Here is a 24,517-nt window from a genome sequence, read left to right as displayed (position 1 = left end):
GCATATACAGTCAGTGGCAAAGGGAATGACAGGTGAGTGTAAGTTTATTGCCCACAGATAAAGGTGGGTATACCCCACGTACCTGCTTGTACACTTGACTACGCTAGTGGAACAGTGTAAAGGGATCGTGCAGAATCAATTTGGGCAGTAAGGCAGCACATGCAGGGGCTGGCCAGTGGGACGAGGGCTCAGGGATTGGGTTACCTTATAGTGGGGGCATCCATAGATAAATATACACAATAGAGGAGGTGCTGTGTGTGTGTGTCTGTATGTGTTTTTATGTGCTTGGATGTATCTGTATGTGTGAACACCTCCAGGAGTTCTTGGTCTCTCAGTCTCTTTCTATCATTCTCCTCCTTTCTCCTTGTATCAGTCATTCTTTTCTCCCTCCATCTCTTTCTCTACGTTGCTACTCCCCTGCGCTGCGAGGCGCCCGAGGGTTCGGTTTCCCATCATGGGTCCGGCGGTTTCTCCCCTTCCTTATCTCCTGAAGATGCTTCCACTTCTTGTTAGCTGGGCGAACAGAAGGGCCCAGAGGCGGGCCATCCTTCCCTGGAGCAGGAAAGCTCTTATCCAGTTGGTCACCGCCGGCACTCTTGCGTGCCCAAACTTGCTCACAAATCTGGTCAACAGTGCTCAAGTTAGGGTGGTCCACCAGCTGCATGAAGTCCCGGTACCAAAGCTTTTGATTGGTCATTGGGGGCCCACCTCCGCTGCGAGGGTCTAATCGGACAGGAGCGTCAGAGGGTTGATTGGAGGCTGAGGAGGATGTTGAGGGTACAACTTCCAAGGTGATGCCTAGTAGGGTTTGGGTGAAGCCATGTTCCATGGCGTGGCACTGGTAGATGCCGATATCTCTCTTCAGGACCCGACGAATCAGAAGGCCTCTGTCTGTCTGGAGGATGCGGTCATCTAGACGCACCTAAAAAACAGAACTAAGTTTCATTGAAATGTTGGAGCTTAACAATGTGCACTGCTGCCATTTTGTCTTATTGTACAAGTGTGTGTGTTAGCACCAATGCCATCAAGTAAAGTTTCATGTATATCAGTAAAGATGATTCTGATTCTGAACCTGATTACTGGAAGAGCTAAGTAGCTCTGAACACCACTACACATACTGCACTAAATGCACAAATATAGCTCGAGTAAAGCCGACATTTTATCAACGGCAAGAACTTGCGTTTAAAACCTGGTTTGTCAATGCCAATGCAACTTTGCACCCAGTATACTGTAAGTGGAAGTTCTCTCATCTGATTTGAGTTTGGACTAAAATTGGTACTGAAGATCCTGCTTCTTTCCTGACTTCCTGCCTTCCATTTGGGAACAATGATTCAGTCTGAATAGACTTTAGATTTTCATGACTAATACATGGCTGCGGGTCCTTTACAGTGTTGTTGTTGTTGTTGTTTTTACCAGAATCATAATAAATGTTATACTAATTGTACATTGTGAAAGAATGGGTTTCTGACTTGATATACACACTCCTTCTCACATCTCTTAGTTACAAACTCTCTCCACTCTCTACTATGCCTCTCACCTCTTCTCGTGGGTTCTGGGAATGTTTCTGGAAAGTCCAGGTGACTCTGGCCTGAAGGGATTTAGGGATACACTCCAAGAAAGTGCTGCTTCCCTCAACTCCATACAGCTTCCTCTCTGCAACACGATACTTATGGTGGTCTGCAGGGGGCAGCAGAGACAAGGACATTACGGGTCTATTGAAACCAGGCAAGAACTGAAAAGGTAAAAAAAAAACAAAAAAACTGAAAAGATAGGGCAAGATGGGACAGGACAGAACAATGCAGAGAGGTCAGGAGAGAAAATGGCTGAAAGGAAATGAACGACCAGGACAAAACAAGAACAGACAGGACAGACTTGGACAGACTAGAAAAGACAGGAATAATGGGGGCCAGAAACAAACTGAGCTGATAATGCTTGGCTAAGAAACCAAAGCTTACTTTGAGACGGTTTTCTTAGTTACTTGTCTTGTGAACAATTGTATTCATACATTAATTGTTGCTTCATTGTATTAGTTTGAGTCTTGTATTGTTCTGTCCGTATTTTTTGTTGAGTTCTGAGTTTTGTTTTTAATGTACGTACCTGTTGTTGAGTTTGTGTTTTGTACTGTGTCTTGTGTATCTGTTGTTGAGTTTTATGTATTTTAAAGGCCAGTCTAGGGACGGGCATTGCAAATTAGCATAGGCTATAAATGCTGTGTCGTCTGGCTACACACTTGTCCCAAAACAATAAACATTGAATAAATAAATTTGCATCACAAGAAAATATGTAACTAACATTAGTTGTTAGCACAATATAGTTGTTGTTGCAATAGAGTCTTAGTCAACACTGATTGATAACAGCATCTTGTAGAACATCTGTGAATATTTTTCAGTGCTTTAGGGGGTTGATTTAAACATTGTCACATGTTTGATGTGGGCGGCATGGTGGCGCAGTGGTTAGCACTGTCGCACGGGAGGTAAAGCTGGTTAGAGCAGGTTGGTCATGTCGAAGTGTCCTTGAGCAAGACACTGAACGGTAAGTTGCTCCCAATGGAGACCAGCACCTTGCATGGCAGCTCGGTCGCCATCGGTGTGTGAATGTGTGAGTGAATGGGTGAATGAGACTTAGCTGTATAGCGCTTTGGGAACCGTGAAGTTTGAAAAGCGCTATATAAGTGAGATCATTTACCATTTAACACTAAACAAGGACTATTATGGTCCTGGGGAAACAATGGTGTATAAACTTCCAAACTGACCCCTGATCAGTGTGTTGGGGCAATGCCACGCTCATCAGTGAGCTTCATTCGTTTTATACAACCCGGCTTGCATGCCACATGATGTAATTGTATTACCCAGGAGCGCCTTCAGTTTGAGCGATTAGCCTGATTCAGTTATGTGGCAGCAAGACAGATAGTGACAGAATGCTGGTATTGTGGTCTGGGGGGACAGAGGTCACCACGGGTGAAGGGTGGAAGGATTTCGGATTTTTTGGCACAGGGACAGTGAGATGTCAAATGCAAAGAGTCTCTGAGTAAGAGCTCGATCAGAATGAGGCTTTGTTCTTATTCATTGAACGTACCTCTGCAGCAGTCAGCCTACAAAACTAGTCACAGCTACCAGAGATTTCATTTTGACAACCAAGACAAAACAATCGTTTTTAAATATTACCTCCAGAGCACAAGGTGTTGGGGTCTCCGTTCCTTACATCCTGGCGTCGGAAACGTCTGTACAATGTTAATAAGAGTTTATTACAATTTACTCTAAGGAATTTTAAATGTATTTGATTATACTATAATAGTTTTCATTGTGCTTTTCTTGCTCAGTTTAAGGAATCATCTGGTGTGGGTCATTAGTGTTTGTGTCACAGACCTCTTGGTGTTTGGCAGGTAGCGAGTACAGGATGTTCCATCCCAGGCGCAGTACGGGTCTCTGGCCAGGCAGCACTCAGCACAGGCCTTCCCATACACACTGCAGCGGTGAAGGGGAACCTGGGCAATGCCCGTGTCTGAGCCCAGATACAGCTGTTGCTGTGAGGACGCAGAGTGGAAGGACATGTTTAAAAAGACCTTGGCAATAAACAAAGCATCACTTCTGTCCAACACCATTAGCCAACAACATGTTGATTCAACAGCCTGTCAGGCTATCAAGCATGCAGCCATCTAGACATCAGCAGTATGATGCTCAATCCACCAAACAAACTCTCATTTTCCAGTCCCTCCCTGCCTTTTGATGCCCTACATCATGTATGTTCAAAATGACTTGCTGCCTGACTTGTTCACCCTCATGTACAAACCAAGTCCCACCTTGTTTCCTTTTGGATGAAGTTTGAGTGAGTTTACTTCTAAGCGCTAACATTCAATGGCTGCTGCTAGACACTTCAGTACTTGGTTATGTCTCCAGGTGTATTGTCCTTGAGAAAGGCTTGTTTTACACACTGATAGAATGTGCCAAAGAAAAGCTATACCTGAAGATAAAGGACATTTTGGATCCTCGTCTATCAATTTATTGAGATTTTGGGGAGATAGAAGCACATCATAAATTTCTCCTTAATATAATTCTGCCCTCTTCCATGGCCCACACTTCCTTCCAGCTACGTTTTTTTTCTTTTCTACACTGTCCCAACTCATCCATTGGCCCTGTAAGCTGTGCTATGCTTAGACACAGGGGTACTGTAGGGCAGGTATAGCATGGGTGCAGGGGGTTTGCACTAAGTGCTGCCTGAGCCTGTCAAACTGCCTTCCTTGGGTTCCACCCTGCTGAGACTGTTGGCAATATACCACTCTGTTTTGGTACAGCCCCCGACAAGATTATGTTTTCTGCTTGGGCATCTATATATTTCTGAGAAGAAGAATATGCAGATCATTTTGGTGGTAATCCTGATCTAGGATTACCATTATAAGACAATTATTGTTATTCACTAAAAAAGGGAGCCACAATGTTCCACCGCCATTGTGATTTTGTGTGATTTTAAGTATAACACAAACATACCCGTTTTGAGGAGATCTGCATGTTGATGATAGATGAGGCATCCTGAAGAGCAGAGAAGGAACAGCTAAGGAATTAGCATGCTTCATATAAAATATATGAATTGCCATCTATTCTCACTATTCTCAATATACAGTCAGCACTTAAGTGCTTATATATATAAGAAAATAGCTTTATCATAGTTTTCTTACTTTGAAGACCTCCAGCTCTTCCAGTAGAAGTTCCTCCATGTTGTTCCAGCTCTCCTTAGGGACATTGATCACCTTTAGTACTGTTCCTTTGTCTGAAATAAGAGATGCAGTCCATGAAGTCACTTTTCATACATCATTTCATTATATTTTCATTATCTTCATGTTTAAATATAAAGTTACGAGTTAGACATGAAAACAAGTCATTCACCTGTGCCAATAAACATGACATCATACTGCCCGTCAGCAGCGCTGACTTTGTCCACAACAATCTGTGTGAAGCTGTAGTCCACGTTAGTTCTGACGAAGACAGGCCGTCGGTTCATAGGGTAGACCGGGTTATACATCAGAGGGTGGTGACGCGCAAACTGGATCACATCATCTGGGAAACCCTTTGTGGACTCAAAACTGCCGAATGTCTTGCTGGGACACTAATGGAGGGCAGTTAAGAAAAGTTTCATTCATATTGTAGCATAAGATCCTTGTTTATACGAACTTGAAAACAAAAAGTTCTGACATACAGCACAAAAATAAGGTTTGCGAATGGCTTTTGCTTACAATTTAGAGGATTATTATTTTGCAGGTGCATGGTTGGTTACATTGTGATACACAATTTACTGAACTTCAATGGGGATGCAAAATGGTACAAGTAAATTCTAAATCTTAAAAAACAGATAAAATCATTAAAACTTAACACATTTTGATAGAAAACATTGTCTTGGGGATTTGTGAAAGTCTGAACATGCACATTTGATATTTAGGATTCAGCCCCTACCCAGCAATTCAAAGTACTACCATAAGGGATTTGTTGTAACTCTGCACAACAGGACTGACTGCATGTACAAAAAGACTCTTTGCAAACATTTGACAAGCAAATTTGTTTTGTGTTTGGTCTGCATGTGAACTTTTATAAAATGTCTGACTTGTCAAAGCAGGTCCAGCAGGCCACAATGAGGTGATTATGGTGTGATGGATCACAGAGACATGAGAGATTTTCTCTAGGTCAGAGTCTAGCCTCCCTCTCTAATTAAAATTCCAGTCTTGGACTTTCCTTCCTGGATGCTAAAATTTTACTAAAGCTGTAGCATCATGCAGTTTTTTTTTTATTGCTTGTACAGTGGATACACTTTGCTCGTGAAGTGAAAAACTTTTGATCTGGTTTGTGCATTTTAAACACTGAATCTGCTTTCTATGCAGTTTTGCATAATTCACTTGTAAGCATGATCGTTTTCTTTTAATTTGATTCGTTCCGCTAATTTTACAACCCAGTGAGGTGATGATGGCGTGAGAGAGGGTTTACTGTAGGCCAAATACAATTACTATTCTGCAGTAACACAATGGGGATTGTTCTGCTGTGGCAGTAACAGCTGAAGCTCTGCATAACAAATCCTGCTGACGCGACACTTGTGTGCTTAGCAGAATGTAAGAGCTTTGATAAGCACATATTGATTGGGAGGATTGTGGAGAGCTTTTGGATTGAAATGAGATCTAATACTAAGTACTGCAAGTGTGTGAAGTGCCTATAGGATTTATATCACAAGAATATTATATGAGATTAATGTATCTATATTGATACGACTTTGTATCTATAGCAATGTATCATATTTTAAACTGATCATATGTTTTGTAACGATAGCTTTCATATAAATGCAGTGTACTATAAGTGTAAAATGTAAATGAGTAATAAGTGCAATATTTCCCTCTGAAATGTACCATCCTTCTGTAAATGTACTTTCATTGGGGTTAGAAACTCTGAACTCTTATATATGGATGGGTCTTGAATGACATACCATTCCTGGGCGGGGATAGGGGACTTTTCCCTGGAAGGGAACCCACTGGTAGTTGGGCCCCTCTTTGTGAGCGAAGGGCCCCAGGAAGGCTCTCCGGATGTCATTCATGGAGTAGAGACACACAGCTGAGCCTTTAAACACACTGCTGCTGGGGGACAGGGGGAGCTGGGTTAGAGACATCAAAACACACACACACACACACACACACACACACACACACACTCTCTATCTCTCTTTTGCACACACACATACGCACATAGACATACACACAGTATGAATGGACTCTGACCTGGAAGTAGAGAAGACAGTGTAGACCAGAGGGTTCTTTCTGTCCCTCGTCTGCAGCAGGAACACATCGCCTGAGGATGGACACACACACACACACACACACACACACACACACACTCAGGTCAGGTGGTGGTAGTCCAGAGGACAAAGGTTGAGAGAAAGATAAGCAAAGCCCTATGGCCATGTCCAACTACTTTAAAGAGACATTTCACTAATAACTGAGGGTCATGGCATGGAACCAAGTCCCTTACAGCTTAGCTTCGAGCAGTGGTTTGTAAAATGCACGATTTAGACACTTTTTTTGTCAGGTTGGGGTCTGCAACAAACAAGATGCATTTCTGAGTCTTGGCCCATAATGAATTAAATACTGCAGTTAAGAAATGTGTCTAGTATTAAACTATTGTAAAGTAATGTGGTGTAAGAATAATTTCAACAGGTTCAGATCAACGCATATATTTCTATGGTCCTTCCTACACATTTGGTCTCAGGTACGGTCAGAAAACTCTTCGTCGAGATAAGAGACTCATTGTTCACATGAGGGAATGTGATGGACAGATTTAGCCTAAGGGTTTGGACAAAAGATTCCACTTAGTTCACCTTTCATTGTGTCACGAGATAAGCACAAAGACAGATCATATTATTGCCAACAGATACGGTCAGAGAGTTCAATCAAAAACCTCTTGAGAGCTGAAGCTGCTGCAGCTGCTGAATAAATCGCATGACTGGAGGTTTGGTGTTTCTCTCTGTTAGATGTGACATCGTCATGTGTTGCTTTAATCAGAAAGTGTGCATTCTTTTCATAGTCCAATGATTCCTCTAAGCCATGGCATTTGTAGGAAGATGTATTTAAGTTTAATGGACTTTCTTTTGGTCTGACTGTCATGGTTTCGCTTATTGTTCGCTAATACTCTTACTAAGCCTGTCAATCGTTCTTCCGTGGTTTCAGACAGAAATAGACAAAAACAGCTTCTCATGTTTAGCTGGCGACCTTCAATTTTGGCAGCTGAACTGACAACTGTCACTGGCAGATTTGATCAGATATAGCTCGCTATCTAAGCTACTATAATGTTAACTCCATGTGTTGGTTGAAAATGCTGCAGACTCTTTAATATTTCCAGTTGGCTTGTTTTAAAATGTCAACCATATAAAAGTGGTCTTCAAAATGCAAAGTAGAGCTGCTTGTCCTAGTATTTAAAATATGATGAGGAAAAATGTAAAATAAGACTCTTATTTCATTCTAACATAGCTCTGGCTGCTTAGCTTACATACTTTGGCATACAAGACAGCGGTTAGATTTATGCTTAATCATCACTATCCTCTTTAGAGTATCGCTCTTAAGACGCTCAGCATGTGGACAAATCCAGAGGCTGGCGAGCTTGCCGTGCCCATTATGGTTGCTGATGTGATTGGACAATAGCTTGGAGGAGTTCTTTAGCGAAGGGCCAATTGTTGCCTCCTTGATTTACCCACAGTTTTTTTGTATGAAGTCATAATTTTCAAAATCATATATAAAAGTTGGAGCAGTTTTATCTCTTTGTTGTTGTGAATATGAGTACAGTACTTGGGTGAACCAGACATTTGTGGAACTATCCGAGTGAGTTAAAGTGAAATTACTGTATGTCTCCTTTATCATAAAATATTTCCTTGGCCCACAATCCGTGCTTTAGAAATGTAGCTTCTGGATCCTGTCTAATGGAAACACATTATTGTCTTTTTGTCATATGAAGACTCACCAGAGACAAGCCTGCAACTTACTTTGAACCCACAGCAAAAATACTGGCTTCAGATCAGGCAAGAATCTATTACCAATTAATCTCTCACTCATGCTTTCTCCAAGTCTGCAGGAATGTGGGGCTGAATGGTAATCTACAATTGAGGTCAGAAATCCTGGTTAATTTATTATGCTTTCTTTGACTTTCTCTCCCCGTGCACCCACAGAATGTGCTTCTGGGTAAAAATCCAACGGACAAAGCAAGGTTGGAAAATCAGCCCAAATTTCAACACTTTGTTTTGCCTTTTCTAACTTCTGAAAAATCGGATTTCTTTATCAAACTGCACCATGGACAGAAAATAGAAACCAAGACCTCTTGTTATCTCATCTGTTGTGAGGTCAAAAGTGTGCTTTCTTCAAGCTCAAAAAGACGTATGATGACTTGAGTATCATGCAGAGCCTTCAATTCAAACATCAGTTATGTTACATCATACTTTTACCCAACATAACTTTAGTCATAAATGAGTTGGTACAGTATCTGTCTGTGTGCACAATGAACTTACGCAGCTCATCAAAGTATGTGTCGCTGCCGTCGGCTCCTGGCACCGAGCATATCAGACGGGTCTTGAGGAATGTCGTCCACTTGTTCACCAGACTTCGCTGACCACCCATGTCATTCTGATTCATGACAAAACATTCAAGAGTCGTTTAACAGGACAGTAAGAGCAGTGTTATAAATTGGGCACCAGACACTTTCACCACTTAACCCAAATAAAATTTGTGAAACAGATTATGACCTCATTTTGTTACAGAATCTGTAAAAAGATCCAGGTTGAGCGGGCCTGGTGCAGACTTTCACACCCAGTTTATTTTAAATACTTGACTTCAGTGATGAAACAATCTCTCACCCTGCAGAGTTGTCCGATGCGGGAGTAGGTGGACTTTCCAAGACCCTGGGCCTCAACCGCCGTCTCACGGAAGAAGAAAAACACCTTGTCATCATCGGGGTTTTCACTTTCTGGGACCCAAAAGGAACCAACAAACTTTGGTTCTGGTAGACACAGAGAGGAACAATGTCAGTTATACCGTTATTTCTCAAACAAATTGTAGATTGAGGTCAGTTATAATGTAAATTGAAGTCAACACACAAACACACACAGACCATTGAGCCAGCGTGAGTCATGCTGTTCAGTGCGGATGGAGGGGCGCTTCCCCAGACTTCTAAAGATGGTGAAGTCCCGTCCCATCAAGTCTGTGGCCACGCCTGCATATAGCTCATCACCTAGGAGACAAAATTAATCAATAACTCATTGATTTGTCATGTGACCTCTACTGGTGACTAGGTCTATACCATCCACCAAGACCAGTCAAAGTTATGGCTTGAAAATGCTAGAAAACCAACACAAAAATAATATGTTTCCAATCATCTGAGGCAGAATCCATTCAATTTTGGGATGAGCCACACTGAATCACAAAACTTTCTTACACAAGCCACATTTTAAAAGGATAACTATAGTCAATAATAATCATCTCATATCAATGTGCAAGGTTGTAGTTACCGACGAGTACAGATGCAGCATTGTGGCGAGGATCATAAGGACTCTTCCCTTTCCCGTCCTCCACCTTCGAGGGGTCAATCCTGAATACGTGGTCCTGATGGAGAGAGAGGACAGGAAGAACTGGATTCAAGGTGCGATCACACGAACACTTTGTTTTGTTTTGTCGGAGCCATACAGTCATTTTTGGGATGAGATTTCAGGTTTGAGATTTTGGCTCAAAACAAATGTGAAACCAGCAACTAGAGCTAAGCATGATGGATTTGTTTGCGCTCTTTGCCATGATCCACCTCCTCTGCAGCATCAGTCTAGGCTCCAGTTTGCCTTGAGTCGGTTTTGTTATGCGAAGGTTTCCAAGCATGAGTAACTGCTGGATATCAGATGTCAACGTTCATCTCTTTATACACATAAACCTTGTGTTTTGGGGTTCTTTCCTGCTGTATGTTCGGATTATGTTCTCACTTATAATGAACAGGAAAGCTATTTGGTTGGCAGAGGACAGAGGCTCGCATTTTTAGGCATCTGAACACAGTTATAACATTTTGTTTGAACAGGTGAGCACAAACAAACAAAGTGGTGACTTAAGTTTTCTCAGTGTGATTGCACCATTACTAGTAAGACTAGAAAAACAAATGGCGTTTGAGATACTTAAAGTGTCTCTGTACCTTCAAGCCTGTATGATATTTCTTTTAGACAAGATCTTATAACTGAAACAGGTAAAAATAAGAAATGAATACTGCAGTTCAGCAGTTTGTGTGTCTTTGTGTTGTTTTTGTTTGGTTCGTTCCTTACCTCCATCCTGTGTCCCACCTCTACAAAGGCACAGGTAGGGTGGAAGGCCCCGGTTCCACAGGCATACAGGTGGGTGCGGTTATAGTGGTGCACGATCTTCACATAGTTCACACAGTCAGACTGAAAGACACAGACAGAGATACACAGTTTCAGTTTACCAATGAAGAGCAATTTGAAGGGTACTCTTTAGGAATATATATATATATATATATATATATATATATATATATATATATATATATATATATATATATATATATTATATAGAGCATTAGGGTTACAATTCTGGTAAGGAAATACTGAATCTTTTTATTTGAATGTATTGGTCTAAAATGGTCAGATTCAAATACATTTAGTCTATTGGCGGGATCAGCCCACTGTGTGTAGCCTTGTACAATGTCAACAATACTTCAGGTCATTAAACCCCCCGAAATTCCCTGAAAAAGTGCCATGGATGTGACCTCAGTTAGCTGCCGCCCAGTTTAAAAGTGAAAACAAGTTAACATGACAAAACAGAAAAGAACAAAACACAGACATTAAAGAAGAACGACCAAAACCTGGACTCTGTCTCTCTTGTGGTTTAGTGATGTACATTCCTCACATAACTCCTCTCACCCTGTCTGCCTGTGACAACACTGTTGTGACAGCCTTTGTGTCCTGGCTGTGTACACACACACACACACACACACACACACACACATGTCTACAATGTGTGTGTGTGTGTGTGTGTGTGTTTGCATGTACACTAAGGGTAAAATGGTCAATCAAAAATCATATACACCCTTTTGCTTTCTTGCAGAGAGTTAGACAAGAAGATCGATACCACTCTCATATTTGTCTGGTCAGTAAGCTACAGCCAACAGCTGTTTAGCTTGACTTAGAAATTGTCCGGTACATAACCCCCAGTAAAAGCACGATGTGTCATTTTTAAACTTCAGTTTTTGTATGAATTAACCAAAAGAGATATAATGTTAAAGTTTAAGCTGCCGGTCTTTATGTTAAGCTAAGCTAACCAGCTGGCGGCTGTGGCAATCAGCGTGCAGTTATGAGAGTGGTATGGATTTTCACATCTAACAAGTGTATTTTCCAAAATGTAAAACTATTTCTTTAATTACATACTTGCTTGATGTTTGACTTGGATTATTAATCAGCAAGCTGACGTCAAGAGTAGAGGAATTAACGGAAAAATTAGTTAAAGGGTAAACTGGAGCTTAATTATCTAACTTTTTACAACCCACCACTTCATACAATACCATTTTTATTTCTCTTCCTCCTTTATCCTCCTTCACATCAACAACTTTCAATATCCTTATCCCTTTCTGTCTGTTCCCTCCTTCTTATCTAGACAGCAGGTTATTGACCTGCAGTCACATCTGTCTTGGAGTCAGGTTACAGTAAGCTGGATCCCAGGAGACTGCTGGAGAAAAGATTTATTGTACACTAACAGACTGGATGGTACGCACTCCTTTTCTAGCCAGAGTGATGAGAACATGGACACATTGATTGTCATAATTACCACCATGATTGTCAGTGGTAATTCAGCTCTATAATATCTGATGAGCTAATATGAGGCCTTCATGTGTCTGTATTGTCATTACAAAACTAGTAAGTTTCCCAAAAACGTAGTCTACTCAATAAGATCTTGCTGGCTTTACACACTGCAGTAAACACACACACTCTGGCCCTCACATCTATCCTCACTGTCTGGCTACTTTCCCCTAGACAGGCCGCTGTAACATCTGTCTGTCGATCAAGTTACAAACACTGTTGGACCCCAGGGGACCACTGGAGAAGAGGTTTATAAAGACATGAATCTGACCGTCAGCCACAGACTAGGATAATGAACACTCTGTGTACAAAGACTGCACATTCTTCATATTTCAATATGTTAATCTTCATGTTTTTATTTTGACTTCATTCCAAGTATATTTGTGCCTAAATGGCTTTGTACAGAATGTTATTTGGCTTTGGTCTTAATCTTCCAATTTTGCGTTGACTTCATCAGAGGAACTCTCTAATATTCTTTTCTAAATATCTCTCACATTTGTTTCTTAATATTTGCATTTTTATATTTTATATGACTGTTTTAAAAGATGGATTATGGTTGTTGTCACATTTCTGTGATCTTCGTGTTTAATGCCTAGTTGCAAACCAAAGTAAAGTAAACCTGAATTAAATGATGAATGGAAGTCTATAGTGTACTTCTATGTATTTTCTGTTTCTCCATCTGTCTTCTTTAATTAAATGTCTTTCCTCATCTGTCTGTCAGTCTGACCCGAAGCCGAAGGTGACAGTCAGACAGGTCAGGTTGTGAAAGCAGTGACAGAAGCGGAATTGTGGCTCATTAGACCTGACAAACACACACACACACACACACACACACACACACACACACACACACACACTCAGCGGTTTAGAACAAAGGCCTGCCTTTCAGCCTTTGAAAACCACCAGGGGGTTAGGGTTGGAGTTGTTGGTGTGTGAATACATACATGCTTACGTGTGCGTGCACATGTGAAGGTGTTCAACCAATCAATAGGCCGATTAAGCTGTTGACCAACACAGGAGACCTCTGTTTCCCATGAAAGAAAGGGGCACACACACTCCACTTTTGCCTCCACCTTCAGGCTGACACACACATTTATACAATAAATGAACATACACCCACTCAAACACACACCTCACCAGCTTCCCATGTTGCTCTGATAAAACAACAAGTTTCAATCAACCTTTTTCTCATGATTCCCAATGTGTGTAGCGGAAGCAAGTCCTCCTCCTCCTCCTCCTCCTCAATCTAACTCCCATTGTATATTAAGCCCTTAGTGTGTATGTGTGTGTGAGTGTGTGTAAAACCGCAGCTCGGCTGACTCCCTCACCTTCCTCTGCCCTCTGACAAAGTCAATTCTTTGATGTGACAAAGGAGAGAGAGCAGGAGGAAAAGAAAAGGTAAGAAAGAAAAGACGCTTGAAAGACCTCGAAAAGATCAGAAAGGAAGGAGGAGAACGAGGGAGGTGAATTATGCCAGCAGTCACATTTTCTCAGTGTGTGTGTGTGTGTGTGTGTGTGTGTGTGTGTGTGTGGGTGGGTGGGTGTGTATGTGTGTGTGTGGATGTGGGTGTTACAGGGTTCACTGGCCAACCTTTGACCTACCACTGACTCATTAGTTGAAACAGTGAGCAAAGCGCAGGCTGTGACCTCACTGCGGCCTGAGCTGTCGGTCTTATAAAGCTGTATTGTTCCTCAGTGGATGTCTTTTTTTCCTTTTCTCTCTTTATCCTTTCCATTCTAGAAATGATTAACCAGATCTACAATTTTATTATTTCAGCTATTATCTGTCCTTCTGCTCCTTCTCTCCAGCTCTGTCTGTCTCACATAAACTAGGTTTTCATTCAAGCATTATGTATTGAGCTATAAAATCTAAGTCCAAACGAAAAGTACAATTTACTCAATATATATTTTTGGAAGTGGAATGGAAGTTAAAGGCATTTTCTTCCTCCATACCTATGTCACAAGTTCTGTTTCTTTAATATATCCAGCCATAGTTAAATGGCCATTTGTTAGTGCATTGTAATATTGCCAGGTTCATATTATTTATCATAATCAGCTAATTTGGCCACAATCTGCTGACATTTAGGAATAACCTCCCTCATTGTTCACATCTATCTGGCAGTGACATTTTTTCAACCGATCAAAATACATTCACGTCAGCTATTTTATTGCATCATTATGAAAGTTTAGATTGAAACGGAGCTACTGTTTGTCTTTCTTTCTCAGTGATGCAGCACACTTAGTTAATGGCTGAGAGCCTTTGACTGAACACACAGAATGATGGCGCACAGTAGACAACCATTAGATACACAACACAGCACAGTGTCATATCCCAGGAATGCCTGTGATTGCTTCTGCTGAACAGGACAAAGGTAGCGGTGTTGACATTTGTCTGAATCACAGAGGAACTCATCAAGGCGAAGTGAAGCCCCATACACTCACATTATGCTTGGTGCTTATCAGGAGCATGCTGCTCACACGTTTGGTGGCTACTAAGTTGGTTCCCTCAATAGTTAAGGGTTAAGTCCCTTGCTCAAGGGCACTTTAAGTCCTCATTCCTAAATGACAAAATATAGGTATCTTGCCTTCCAGAACAACCAATATGAGTATAGTATCAGATCTGGCGAATTGTTAGCGACATGAGTCTGTGGATAGCAATATTGGTTGGTTGTTCAGACAGAAATATCTCAGCATTGGCTGGATTGCCATGACAGTTTGTACAGACAGTCATGGTTCCCAGAGGATGGATACTAATGACTTTGTGATCCCCTCAGTTTTCTGCACCACCACGAGGTTAACATTGGTTGATTTAAGCCATTTAAACACATGACCAATGCTGGTGTTTTTGTGGAGAGGACAGTTTCAGGCTTTAAGAAACCACAACTTTAACCTCATTAACATTTTCCCTGTCAGTCACTGGATTTTAACTGGTGATCTTCTTTTAACCGGTGTTAACAGGACAGTGTAAACACACAATCCATCGCTTCTGTAGGTTTAAATATGGCTCCAGCTCTACAGTGATGTCTCTGTCAAAGTGCTGAGTCAGACTGAGTGTCTGGGTGAACTGTCAACTGTTTACTGCCACTGTCTGACTGTGTTTATGTGCATGTGTCTGCGTTTGTGTTGGTGTGTCTGTGTGCATGTTAGGTGACTTTCCTGTGGTCAGTTAGTGTGTGTGTGAGTGATGAAGTGTTTATTACTTGTCTTTATGTGGGCAACTTGTTAAGCCCATCACATGCCTTGTGTGTATTTTTTGAGCAACTGTGATAGTGTGTACTCTACTGAACTCATTTTTGAGGTAGCTAGCATTGCAGTTAAATATGCTTATTCGCTTTCTTGCTGTGTTAGATGAGAAGATTGATACCACCATATGAAGCTACAGCCAGGAGGTTAAAATAATTAACATGTTATATCTTGCTTGTTTAATCCATGGAAAAGTGTAAAAAAGGCAAGCTGTGGTTTTATGGGGGTAAAGGGCTAGATTATTTCTATATCAGGAGCAGTGACTTCTTCTCATCACTGTGAAGTTACCAGGAAAAAACCTTGGTCTACTATGCTCAAGTCTGCATTACATGGGTTTACTATTCTTAATCACTGTCCACATCTCAGATTTGTTCAGCGATTCAAATAAAACAAAACGGCAATTCAGTCTGAATACCAGGCTTAGTAGGAAACACTACTGCAGCGACAAGGATCTGATCCCTCACTGGCTTCCCAGCTGAGAACACGGAAGAATGCATTCGATGGAGGTGCCTGGCCAAACTAGAGGCCAGCAACCTGCCAGGGATTGAATCCCTGTGGTGTTTTCCAAGACACCATCCGTATGTCATGAAGACACTTTTAATAAACTGTAATAATGTAATATAAAAGTAAAATATGAAAGTGTAAATACACAAGTTTAAGATAATTAACAGCATACAGTTAAGAATTACCCAATACTTCTTGTGTGTGTATCTATAGTTTGTAATAATGTGTGTACTTGTTCAGTACATGTGACTATTTGCTAATTAACATTACAGTGTAAAAAGGAACAGTGGACAGGTCAATATGAGGGTAACTGCATAAGAAGAAAGAGAAAAAATTTCCACTTAGTATTTAGATTAAAAAGAAATAATTGTAGGTGGATGTACGGACTGAGGGGGTCGTAAACTACATGAAAAACCTCTGGTTCCCAGAGAACAAGGGAGGAGAGGAGAACTGAGAGAGGGAGTAAGGAAAGCAGAGGAGGTCCAGAGGGGGAGAGAGCTGCACTTCTCTGTAATTAGGGTCAATGGTGTGAGGTCAGCTCAGTTCTCAGTGTGCGGGTGAGTGTTCAACAAAGATACTAAAAGTCAAAAGGAATAAGAGCGGAGTGAGTGTTTAACAAAGGATAAAAATAACATTTCAAAGGCCAGAAAGGCAGGAGTAACAACTGATCTGGGAGAAGCTCCTTTCTTCAGAAACCCACGTCTCCAAAATTCCCCCCAATTTTTCTTTCTTTTATTTTCTTATCTCTTTCTCCCTCTATCTCTCCTCCCCCTCTTCCTCTGGAGCAATTTGATTAATTCTCTCCTATACTCTCCGTCTCCACTGTTACTCTCGCTTTCAAACACACACACACAGGACACATAAACACAGACAACGAGCTCCATTCATACAAAACTCCAGGCTCCAGTTTCACCTGACCAGGAGTCTGTCTGAGGGTGTGTGTGCTCAGGTTTCTGTCTGCTACAGCTGTGTAATCACACTGATGAAGGGTTTGTTTTACACACACACACAAAGAAAGACACACACACATTGGATACTAAAACATACATGAACAAATGTACACACACACTGTCAAACACATAAATACAGCATATATAGGCAGATTTGTGGCATGTCGGCACACATTGATGGGAAGTTACTGTTTCACACACATGTACACACCTACACACACACACATGTAGAGTTAGCTAATTGTGTGTGATGTAATCCTGGGTGGTCTATAGGCTCTTGGTGGCCTCTACATGCCGAGCCTGCGCTGCCCAGACTCTGTCCACGTACAGAACATCACATTTAGACACATAATCATCATATGCAGTATTTACTCGACATATTCTTGGAAACTAAATGTTTCTCTTCTGTAGATCAAAATAGAAAATCTTTTGATTCTTTTTAACTTTTCTTGGCTGCCAATAAAAAGACCAAGGCAAGTAGCAGGGTGGCCTATGTTTGGAGAAACAGTCCTGAGATCATTACAGGTCATGAGTTCACTCCTAGCAACATGCAGCAGCCGTGAATGCTATCGCTGCACACTCACTACATTTACAAGTGCACAGGAAACCTGTTACTCTTTATATATGCTTTTATAATTAGCATTTTTAAAAATGCTGATCTTGTGACATATTTTGTTGAATTTATCAAATGTTGTTAGTCTGTAACTCATTGGTATGGCTGTAGATGTTCACATGCAGTGGGCTATGATGGACACCCCCCCCCCCCACCCTCTGACCTTTTTTGGAATCATGGCTTAATTACTGTACTTTAAGTGTATTACTGATACATGATGCTATGTTGAACTGTTCAGCTGTGAAGCTAACTGAGAGGAGACAGACTGTAGACTTCTAGAAGCAATTAAAGAGGGTAAATTATTCAAGGAAGCACCACTAACAGTAACAGTCTTTCCTTATGTCCCTTTGCATTGCTGTCATGGCAGTACTTTCTCTGAAATCTTTGTGATGCACATGCTCTCTCCTAAAAACCCTGTTTTAAACTCTGTGATATGTGTACATTACCAGCCTTCTCCAGCAGAAATCTAGCTGTGCTAACTGGGTTTTTTCTAATTCCTTAAACGAATTAAAGTTTATCGTTAGCTTGACGTTTAAGAAATTAGTTTACTGCATAAGACCACAGGATGCACACTGAAGCACTGATTGTAAACAGCTTTGGAAAAACACACATGTCTTTGGTGTAGCATCAAACTGAGCAGATCACAGTCAGATGGGGTTTAAAAACAAACAGATTACGCAGATGTGATATCACCACAGGGCCGAAAGGAGTGCCGCACCTATTATTACGTGTTATCTCTTTAAACGTGGTGTTTCTGTCTTGTGACGACTCCCATGACTCCAGTAGATTAAAAGGTAGCATTGTGTTGCTGGGTAGGAGTGGACAGTTACCTCCTCCACGAGGAGCGCCTCAGCCCTCTTATCTAACTCTGTGTACAGTGTCTGAGGGCTGATGAGGAGTGTTTTTGACTCTTTTCACTTAGGTTAATAATACGTGTGGTCTTCACATTTCATATTACAGAATATTTCATGCAGTAACCCACCGTTGAGGTTTGATGATCCAACATCACTTCATCCAGGGATGAAGATGAAAGAACTGCATATTTTTGTAAACTAAAGTAAATGAGAGTATAAAATGGGATGAGGTAAGGTTAGGTAAGGTAAAGTGGTGTGAAGAGACTTACAGTGATATCCTTGCCCGCCCAGTTACACTCCTCCCTCCAGTCGACGGGAGCAGGCCAGTAGATCTGAAACACAGCAGGCAAAGATCAGATGAAATCTAAATTTGTTATCTGGATTAATTTACTAATTTAAAGTCTGTGTGATGTCAATTTTGAGAACTTAATGAACTTTTGAACACGTGTTTGTTCCCTCTAAATTAATAATATGCCCTTGAGCAAGGAACACCTCAGATCACCTCATCTCACTTCCCTTCAGCCTCTCCGTACTTCTGTCCAACTTCACTTCTTCTCTTCCTCGCTCTTCTGTCTTTTCCCATTCTTCTTCGTTCACCTCTATCCTCACCTCCTCATCCTCCCTTCTCATTGTAAAGGCGATTGACCCCTCCGTATTAAAAAAACAGCCGGTGAATCTACACACCCAGGTCATAAATCAAACCAGCCCATGTACCTAAAAGCAACAACGGCTTCACATCTAATGCACCACGCATGTAATTTACTTCAAACAGCTGTGAACATATGTTAGTCGTAGGCTGTATTTTGCTTGTATTTCTATGGGGTTTTTTGTGTGTCTCTATGCATTTCTGTGCACTTAGTGTTGCCAGTGTGTACATTTATGTATAAATGTATTGTCTGCTCCAATGTGTGTATTCAAGTGTGCTTCTGCAACTGAAAACATGGGCTATTGCTATTGCATACTCCAAAAGCAAAGCTTTTAATTAAAATTTGTCATTTACACGTTTTCTTTTAATAAATGCTCTCTTCTCATTTCTGTTTACCTCTTTGATTTTCTATCTTTCTCTATTAATCCCAAATTTCTCTTTCTTTTCTTACATGTGAGGCTAGTCACTTGAGTGGTCTCATGAGCAAGGCTATGATTCAGTGACTTTCAAAGAGGCATGTTGTGTCCATACTTTTGAATATTTCTCTTTCTGCCATGCCTTCAGATCCACATGAAAACAAACTCATAAAGCGTGTGTGGACTGAGTTTGATTACAACAGTAATAAATGATTCTTAGGAATCAGACAATATGGCACTGGTTGTAAATAAACACATCTCTTGCCAGTATCATCTCATTGCTCTAGGGCACAATTCAGGGAAATATGTCTCTTGATTAGATAATACAATGTATTGCCATGAAAAATACCGTATTACTGTATAATACTGCTTTGTTTAATTCAAATACAAATGGTCTGCAATGTGTTTGAAAGTCTCAGGGTGTTTTTTTTCTAAAACAAAGTGTAGATAAAAGTGAAACCTCAGCAGAGTAATGGCTGAGTCATTAGTAATAATCAACAAACCTTTCCCACCCCACATATTTTACGTTTTCTTTCTGCAGTAAACATTTTATATATTTTATATGTTGTCTGCCCAACAAAATTCGTTTTTTATTGTAATTTTTACTGATTTTAGTTTTGACCAACCTTGTCTTCCTGCTTGGCAATGTTGTCTAATGATAGCGACAGCAGGAAGTTCTTGGCCCCGACGAAGAGACGGCCTCTTTCTTCATCCAACAGCAGAGCGCTGAAGCAGCAGGAGCGCTCCAGCTCAAACCGCCGCACTCCATGGAACTGCTGCAACTCTGAAATCGTACAGATATACAGGATCATAGATGGTGGCAGCTCTCAATCTGTCTTCTGTTACATGTTGCATCCTCCTGTTGCAAGTCACATGCAAACTCTCCCAAGCTATTTCAACTCATGTTGGCAGATTAGAAAAAAATATTTAATTCATGGCCATTATCTGTATGCTGATGACTTGAGGTTGGTTTGGTATTTGTACTTTGATCACAGAGTCTTCAGATCCAAATTAATAAGTTGGCCACGGGGCTAAAACAAGTCATGTGGTTGATAAAGAAGATTACCACTTAGTTTTAGTATTTAAATAACACCTCTGAGCTGTGTCCTAAGGCCAGTGACTTGTGAACAGCAGGCCAAAATCCTCTGACAGTAATGACACTATATTGGTTTCAATGGAAAAATTGAGTGTCCTTGTTGTTTCCAAACTGGCAAGAACAAATTCTGGGGGAACAGTGCCCAGGAAAATTCAGCTTGTATTTGTAAACTTAAGCTATAATAGTTACCCCAAGCCAGTGGAAAAAACTGTGTTCTTGGCCTGAGAAGCTGAAGAAATAAAGGGACTGCATCCTCCCCTGCTGGCCTGGCTTAAACCAAGAGTTTGAGAAAACAAGACCAAGGCCCTCTTTGCTTACACATTAAAATTGCTTTATTAGTCTGCCGTCGCTCTAATGGGAATTTATAACTTTAATTAAGACTCTGACGCCACCCAACAGCCGCCTGCATTACATCAGGACTTTAGGTCTACTGCTAATGTGCCATTTTCAGCAAATGTGTCATTATTCAGTTCCACCACACTGTGGTGACATTAACCTTGGGCCCAAAGAAGACAAACTAAAATGATATCTATTCTCTGATACATGTTGAGAGAATTATGGAGTTGACAACTTTTAAATAGATCAAAGTGTCTTTGTGTCAGTTAGGTCTGCTGTTATGTGTCTCCTCTTTCAGTACTATAGTTCACATGTTATTTGTCAAAACAAAGAATCTCAAGCAGCCCCAAGTACTTCCCTAAATAATCCCAGTTGCCCAGTGAGGCTATAATGCTCACTACAAACCAGAAAAAAAATGATGGGTGGATGAAAAAACAGCTTTGCTACTCTTCGATCTTCAATAGTACTAGTGGGGCAAAAAAAATAGCAAAGTTTGTTAAATACAGTTTATCCTCTGTCCGGTGACCTTTTATAGGACATCTCAGACTCAGAGCTTGTCAGGTTCAACATGGTTAAAGTTAGCATGTTAACATGTAAAATTTAGCATGTTAGTATACTAACAGATATATCACACATTAACAGGCTAATGTTAGCATGATAATGTGCTAATATTTAGTATGTTTAATCTATTAGCATGATAATGTAATTGTGTTTATCATGTTAGTTTAAAATGCTAAAATTAGCATGTCATCATGCTAACGAGACGCAGGACTGCCACTGGATGGGGGCGAGAAAATGAAAAGGGCACCAGCTGCATGTGTACTGAAAGTTGTGATGCATTTATGGCGAAAATATATTTTTTTTAAAAACCAGAAAACCTACAAGAGGGACACCAGGAGGGCATTTTCCACTGTAGAGACATCCCATGAGGACACATTGTCTCGCACATAAGAGCATGTAGAGGCCAACTAGTATGACACTGCATTGTGTTTTCTGCACTGGAGAGTCCTGCATCACTTTTTATCCATTTTAAGGGCACCCATTAGTGCACTGCATCATGTTTTTTTCAACTGGAAGGACACCCTAGAGGGCACTGCATCACGTTTTCTCCATTTTAAGGGAGTCCGCCAGTGTGACTTGCCAACTCACACTGTCATCGCTTGAGCTGCACTGCAAGGGTAACTAAAAAGGGACTTGAATTACCACATCAAAGAGTAATTTTAATGACCACCTACTTGCACATTATCCTGCTTATAACTTATAACAAAAGCCATTGTTTGATTTTAAATGATAAATGAGCCTACAGCAAACCTATTCATCAGTCAGACATAACACAATATTCATTTCTGCTGGATAAAGAAACATAAAATCAAATGTCATTTCAGGGATGCAGTGAGGTCATCAGGGGCTCTTTTAGTCCTTCATATGTCGACTAGAACTATTCTGTATAAATATTCTGCCATCCTGAACTGTATGCTACACGTTACCTTCAGCCTAAATTAAAGGGAGCACATATCTCATCTGGGCAGATGGCCTTCACGAGCCTCACGTCCTTGGTGAGTTCGTTCAGGCTGTAATTGCCGGCTTTCACTGATGGAACACATCCCTGGTTTATGTGGTTGTGTTGGGCATTGAGCTGCCTTCTTCTAACTTACAATGCTGGAGATGAAACACAAAACCCTGCCTGTGTGTTTAAGCCATGTGTGTGCATCTGGTTGTGTATGAGTGTGGCTGTGAATCAGAGCAACCACAAATTACGGCTGGCTACTGTTCAGGACTGTTTACTTTGAAAGGGATATGGCGGAATCTCACATGAAAAACAGAAAGTGTGTGCCTGTGTGGGTGTGGGTGTGTGTACATGTACTGTGCCCAGAAGAAAGTATACATTATGTGCAGTAGGAGAGGCAAAGACCAACACACGAACGGTAAAGTGAGTAAAACCACACACAAGCCAAATTTGCCTTCTTTAGATATAAACGCTTCAGCTTTGGTTCTTACCTTTGTATGAGAGCTTCATGCGCGGGGAAGAGGATGAGGAGGAGGAGGAGGAGGAGGAGGATGAAGATGAAGAGGAAGTGCGGGTCACGGTGCCAGAGGAAGCATGGGCAGCGGCCAGGCCCAGCAGGAACAGAGAGCTGCAGGTGACCATCATGGCCACCATCATCATCATCATGGTCATCATCTTGGTGCGCTAAGAACAAGCTCCTTCAAAAGTGAATTTATTTATTTAGATTCCACTTAGCAGTAATGCCCGATGTTCTTCTTATTTATGAGTCCACCTGCCTTTGGACTGGCTTGGACTCAACTCAGCTAAAACCCAAAACAGATTCTCCCTCCCTTTTTGCTTTAGCAGAGCTTCAGTCTTTTCCAGTCTTCCTTTCAAGTTCTAAATGTTCAGTGTAATCTTTATATTGTCCTCCCTGGTTCTGAAGACTTCTCTTGGCAGATGCACTGCTCCTCCCGTGAAGGACGACCAAGATCACCTCTCACACCCAAGATGGGACAAAAACGTCACACGTGGGCATAGAGACCTAAAAATAGACAGAAAGGGAGAGGATTTAGAAATGGACACAACTCGCATACGTGTGCTTCTGCCAGGGATAACCCTACACACACACACACACAAACACACACACACACACACACACACACACACACACACACACACACTCAAACACTGGCGTCTGAGGTATATTTAGTCAGAGTCAGATTGATGCCCCTGCCAGGCTGTGTTAATGCCAGCCTCCATTATGGCAACAACACTATAATCTCTTCACATTACAGCAAGACTCAGGGTATCCAAAACACACACGCGCACTGACCATGGTGATGAGGACTGTGTGTGCGTGATAGAGATATGCCAAGCCAAGCACAATCTCTCCCTGTCTGTGGCACTGCCAACTCAAAGTGGCTTCCCCCTCTCTCTTTCTCTTGCTTGCGCACAGTCTCTCTCTCGCTCCCTCCACACTGGCAGACGGTGTCACCAGATGAGATCTCTTTATTGCTGAGGAAGTTGAGCCTACAGTGACGTGGATGGATGTATGAATGGATGAGTGCATTGGTGCTCAGCAGAAAGTCACTTGTGAGTGAGTTCAGCAACACAAAGCAAAAAAAACTGTTTGTTTTTGAGATTTGGTTATTTGTTATTGAGTTACACAGTAAAAGACAAATAACATTACAAGTTATCCAGAGCTTCAAAATGTTGGTTTATAATCTTGTTTACACGCAGCTGCTATAACCACAGTGTCTCGGGATGGGGACTTGCTGTCAATTGAGCATGATCAGGAAGTGTATAAAGGCGCTCTATGAAGTTATTTGAGAACTGGAGTCGGATTTAAAGTGACAGATTTGTTATTGTTTCGGAAAAATCCCCAATAACATGGTGCCTCGGTTGTGAGTGTGTTGTTGTAAACCACAGCTCTACCACAGCAGGAAGCAGGAGTGAGGTCACTTTTTTTGTGGGTCTACATGTATATGAATGTTGTGTAGTAAAAAGTGTGCACAG

General features: G+C 41.3%; 1 protein-coding gene across 1 annotated transcript; it reads right to left on the bottom strand.

Moving 5' to 3' along the window:
- Window positions 1-409: 409 nt before the first annotated feature.
- sema3b (sema domain, immunoglobulin domain (Ig), short basic domain, secreted, (semaphorin) 3B) lies at window positions 410-23,194 on the bottom strand. Its single transcript, XM_070910367.1, has 17 exons — window positions 23,011-23,194; window positions 20,207-20,364; window positions 18,788-18,850; window positions 10,807-10,926; window positions 10,018-10,111; window positions 9,621-9,740; window positions 9,367-9,509; window positions 9,022-9,136; window positions 6,749-6,818; window positions 6,460-6,604; window positions 4,881-5,100; window positions 4,673-4,764; window positions 4,485-4,526; window positions 3,366-3,523; window positions 3,165-3,220; window positions 1,538-1,677; window positions 410-922 (listed from the first exon to the last, which is right to left on the bottom strand). The coding sequence occupies exons 1-17, from the start codon at window positions 23,192-23,194 to the stop codon at window positions 410-412; spliced, it is 2,433 nt and encodes an 810-aa protein (XP_070766468.1).
- Between the last annotated feature and the right edge of the window lie 1,323 nt (window positions 23,195-24,517).

Source organism: Enoplosus armatus, chromosome 8 (assembly GCF_043641665.1).
Source record: "Enoplosus armatus isolate fEnoArm2 chromosome 8, fEnoArm2.hap1, whole genome shotgun sequence".
Lineage (NCBI taxonomy): Eukaryota > Metazoa > Chordata > Actinopteri > Centrarchiformes > Enoplosidae > Enoplosus > Enoplosus armatus.
Note: the sequence above shows the minus strand (reverse complement) of the source record. Positions and strands in the feature narration are given on the sequence as shown.

Excerpts from the sequence above, each read along its gene's own strand:
- sema3b (XM_070910367.1), bottom strand. The coding sequence starts at position 23,194 with ATGATGACCATGATGATGATGATGGTGGCCATGATGGTCACCTGCAGC. Across the intron at positions 18,851-20,206 it reads TTGCCAAGCAGGAAGACAAG|ATCTACTGGCCTGCTCCCGT; the intron begins GTTGGTCAAAAC and ends GCTGTGTTTCAG. Across the intron at positions 3,221-3,365 it reads TACCTGCCAAACACCAAGAG|ACGTTTCCGACGCCAGGATG; the intron begins GTCTGTGACACA and ends AACATTGTACAG.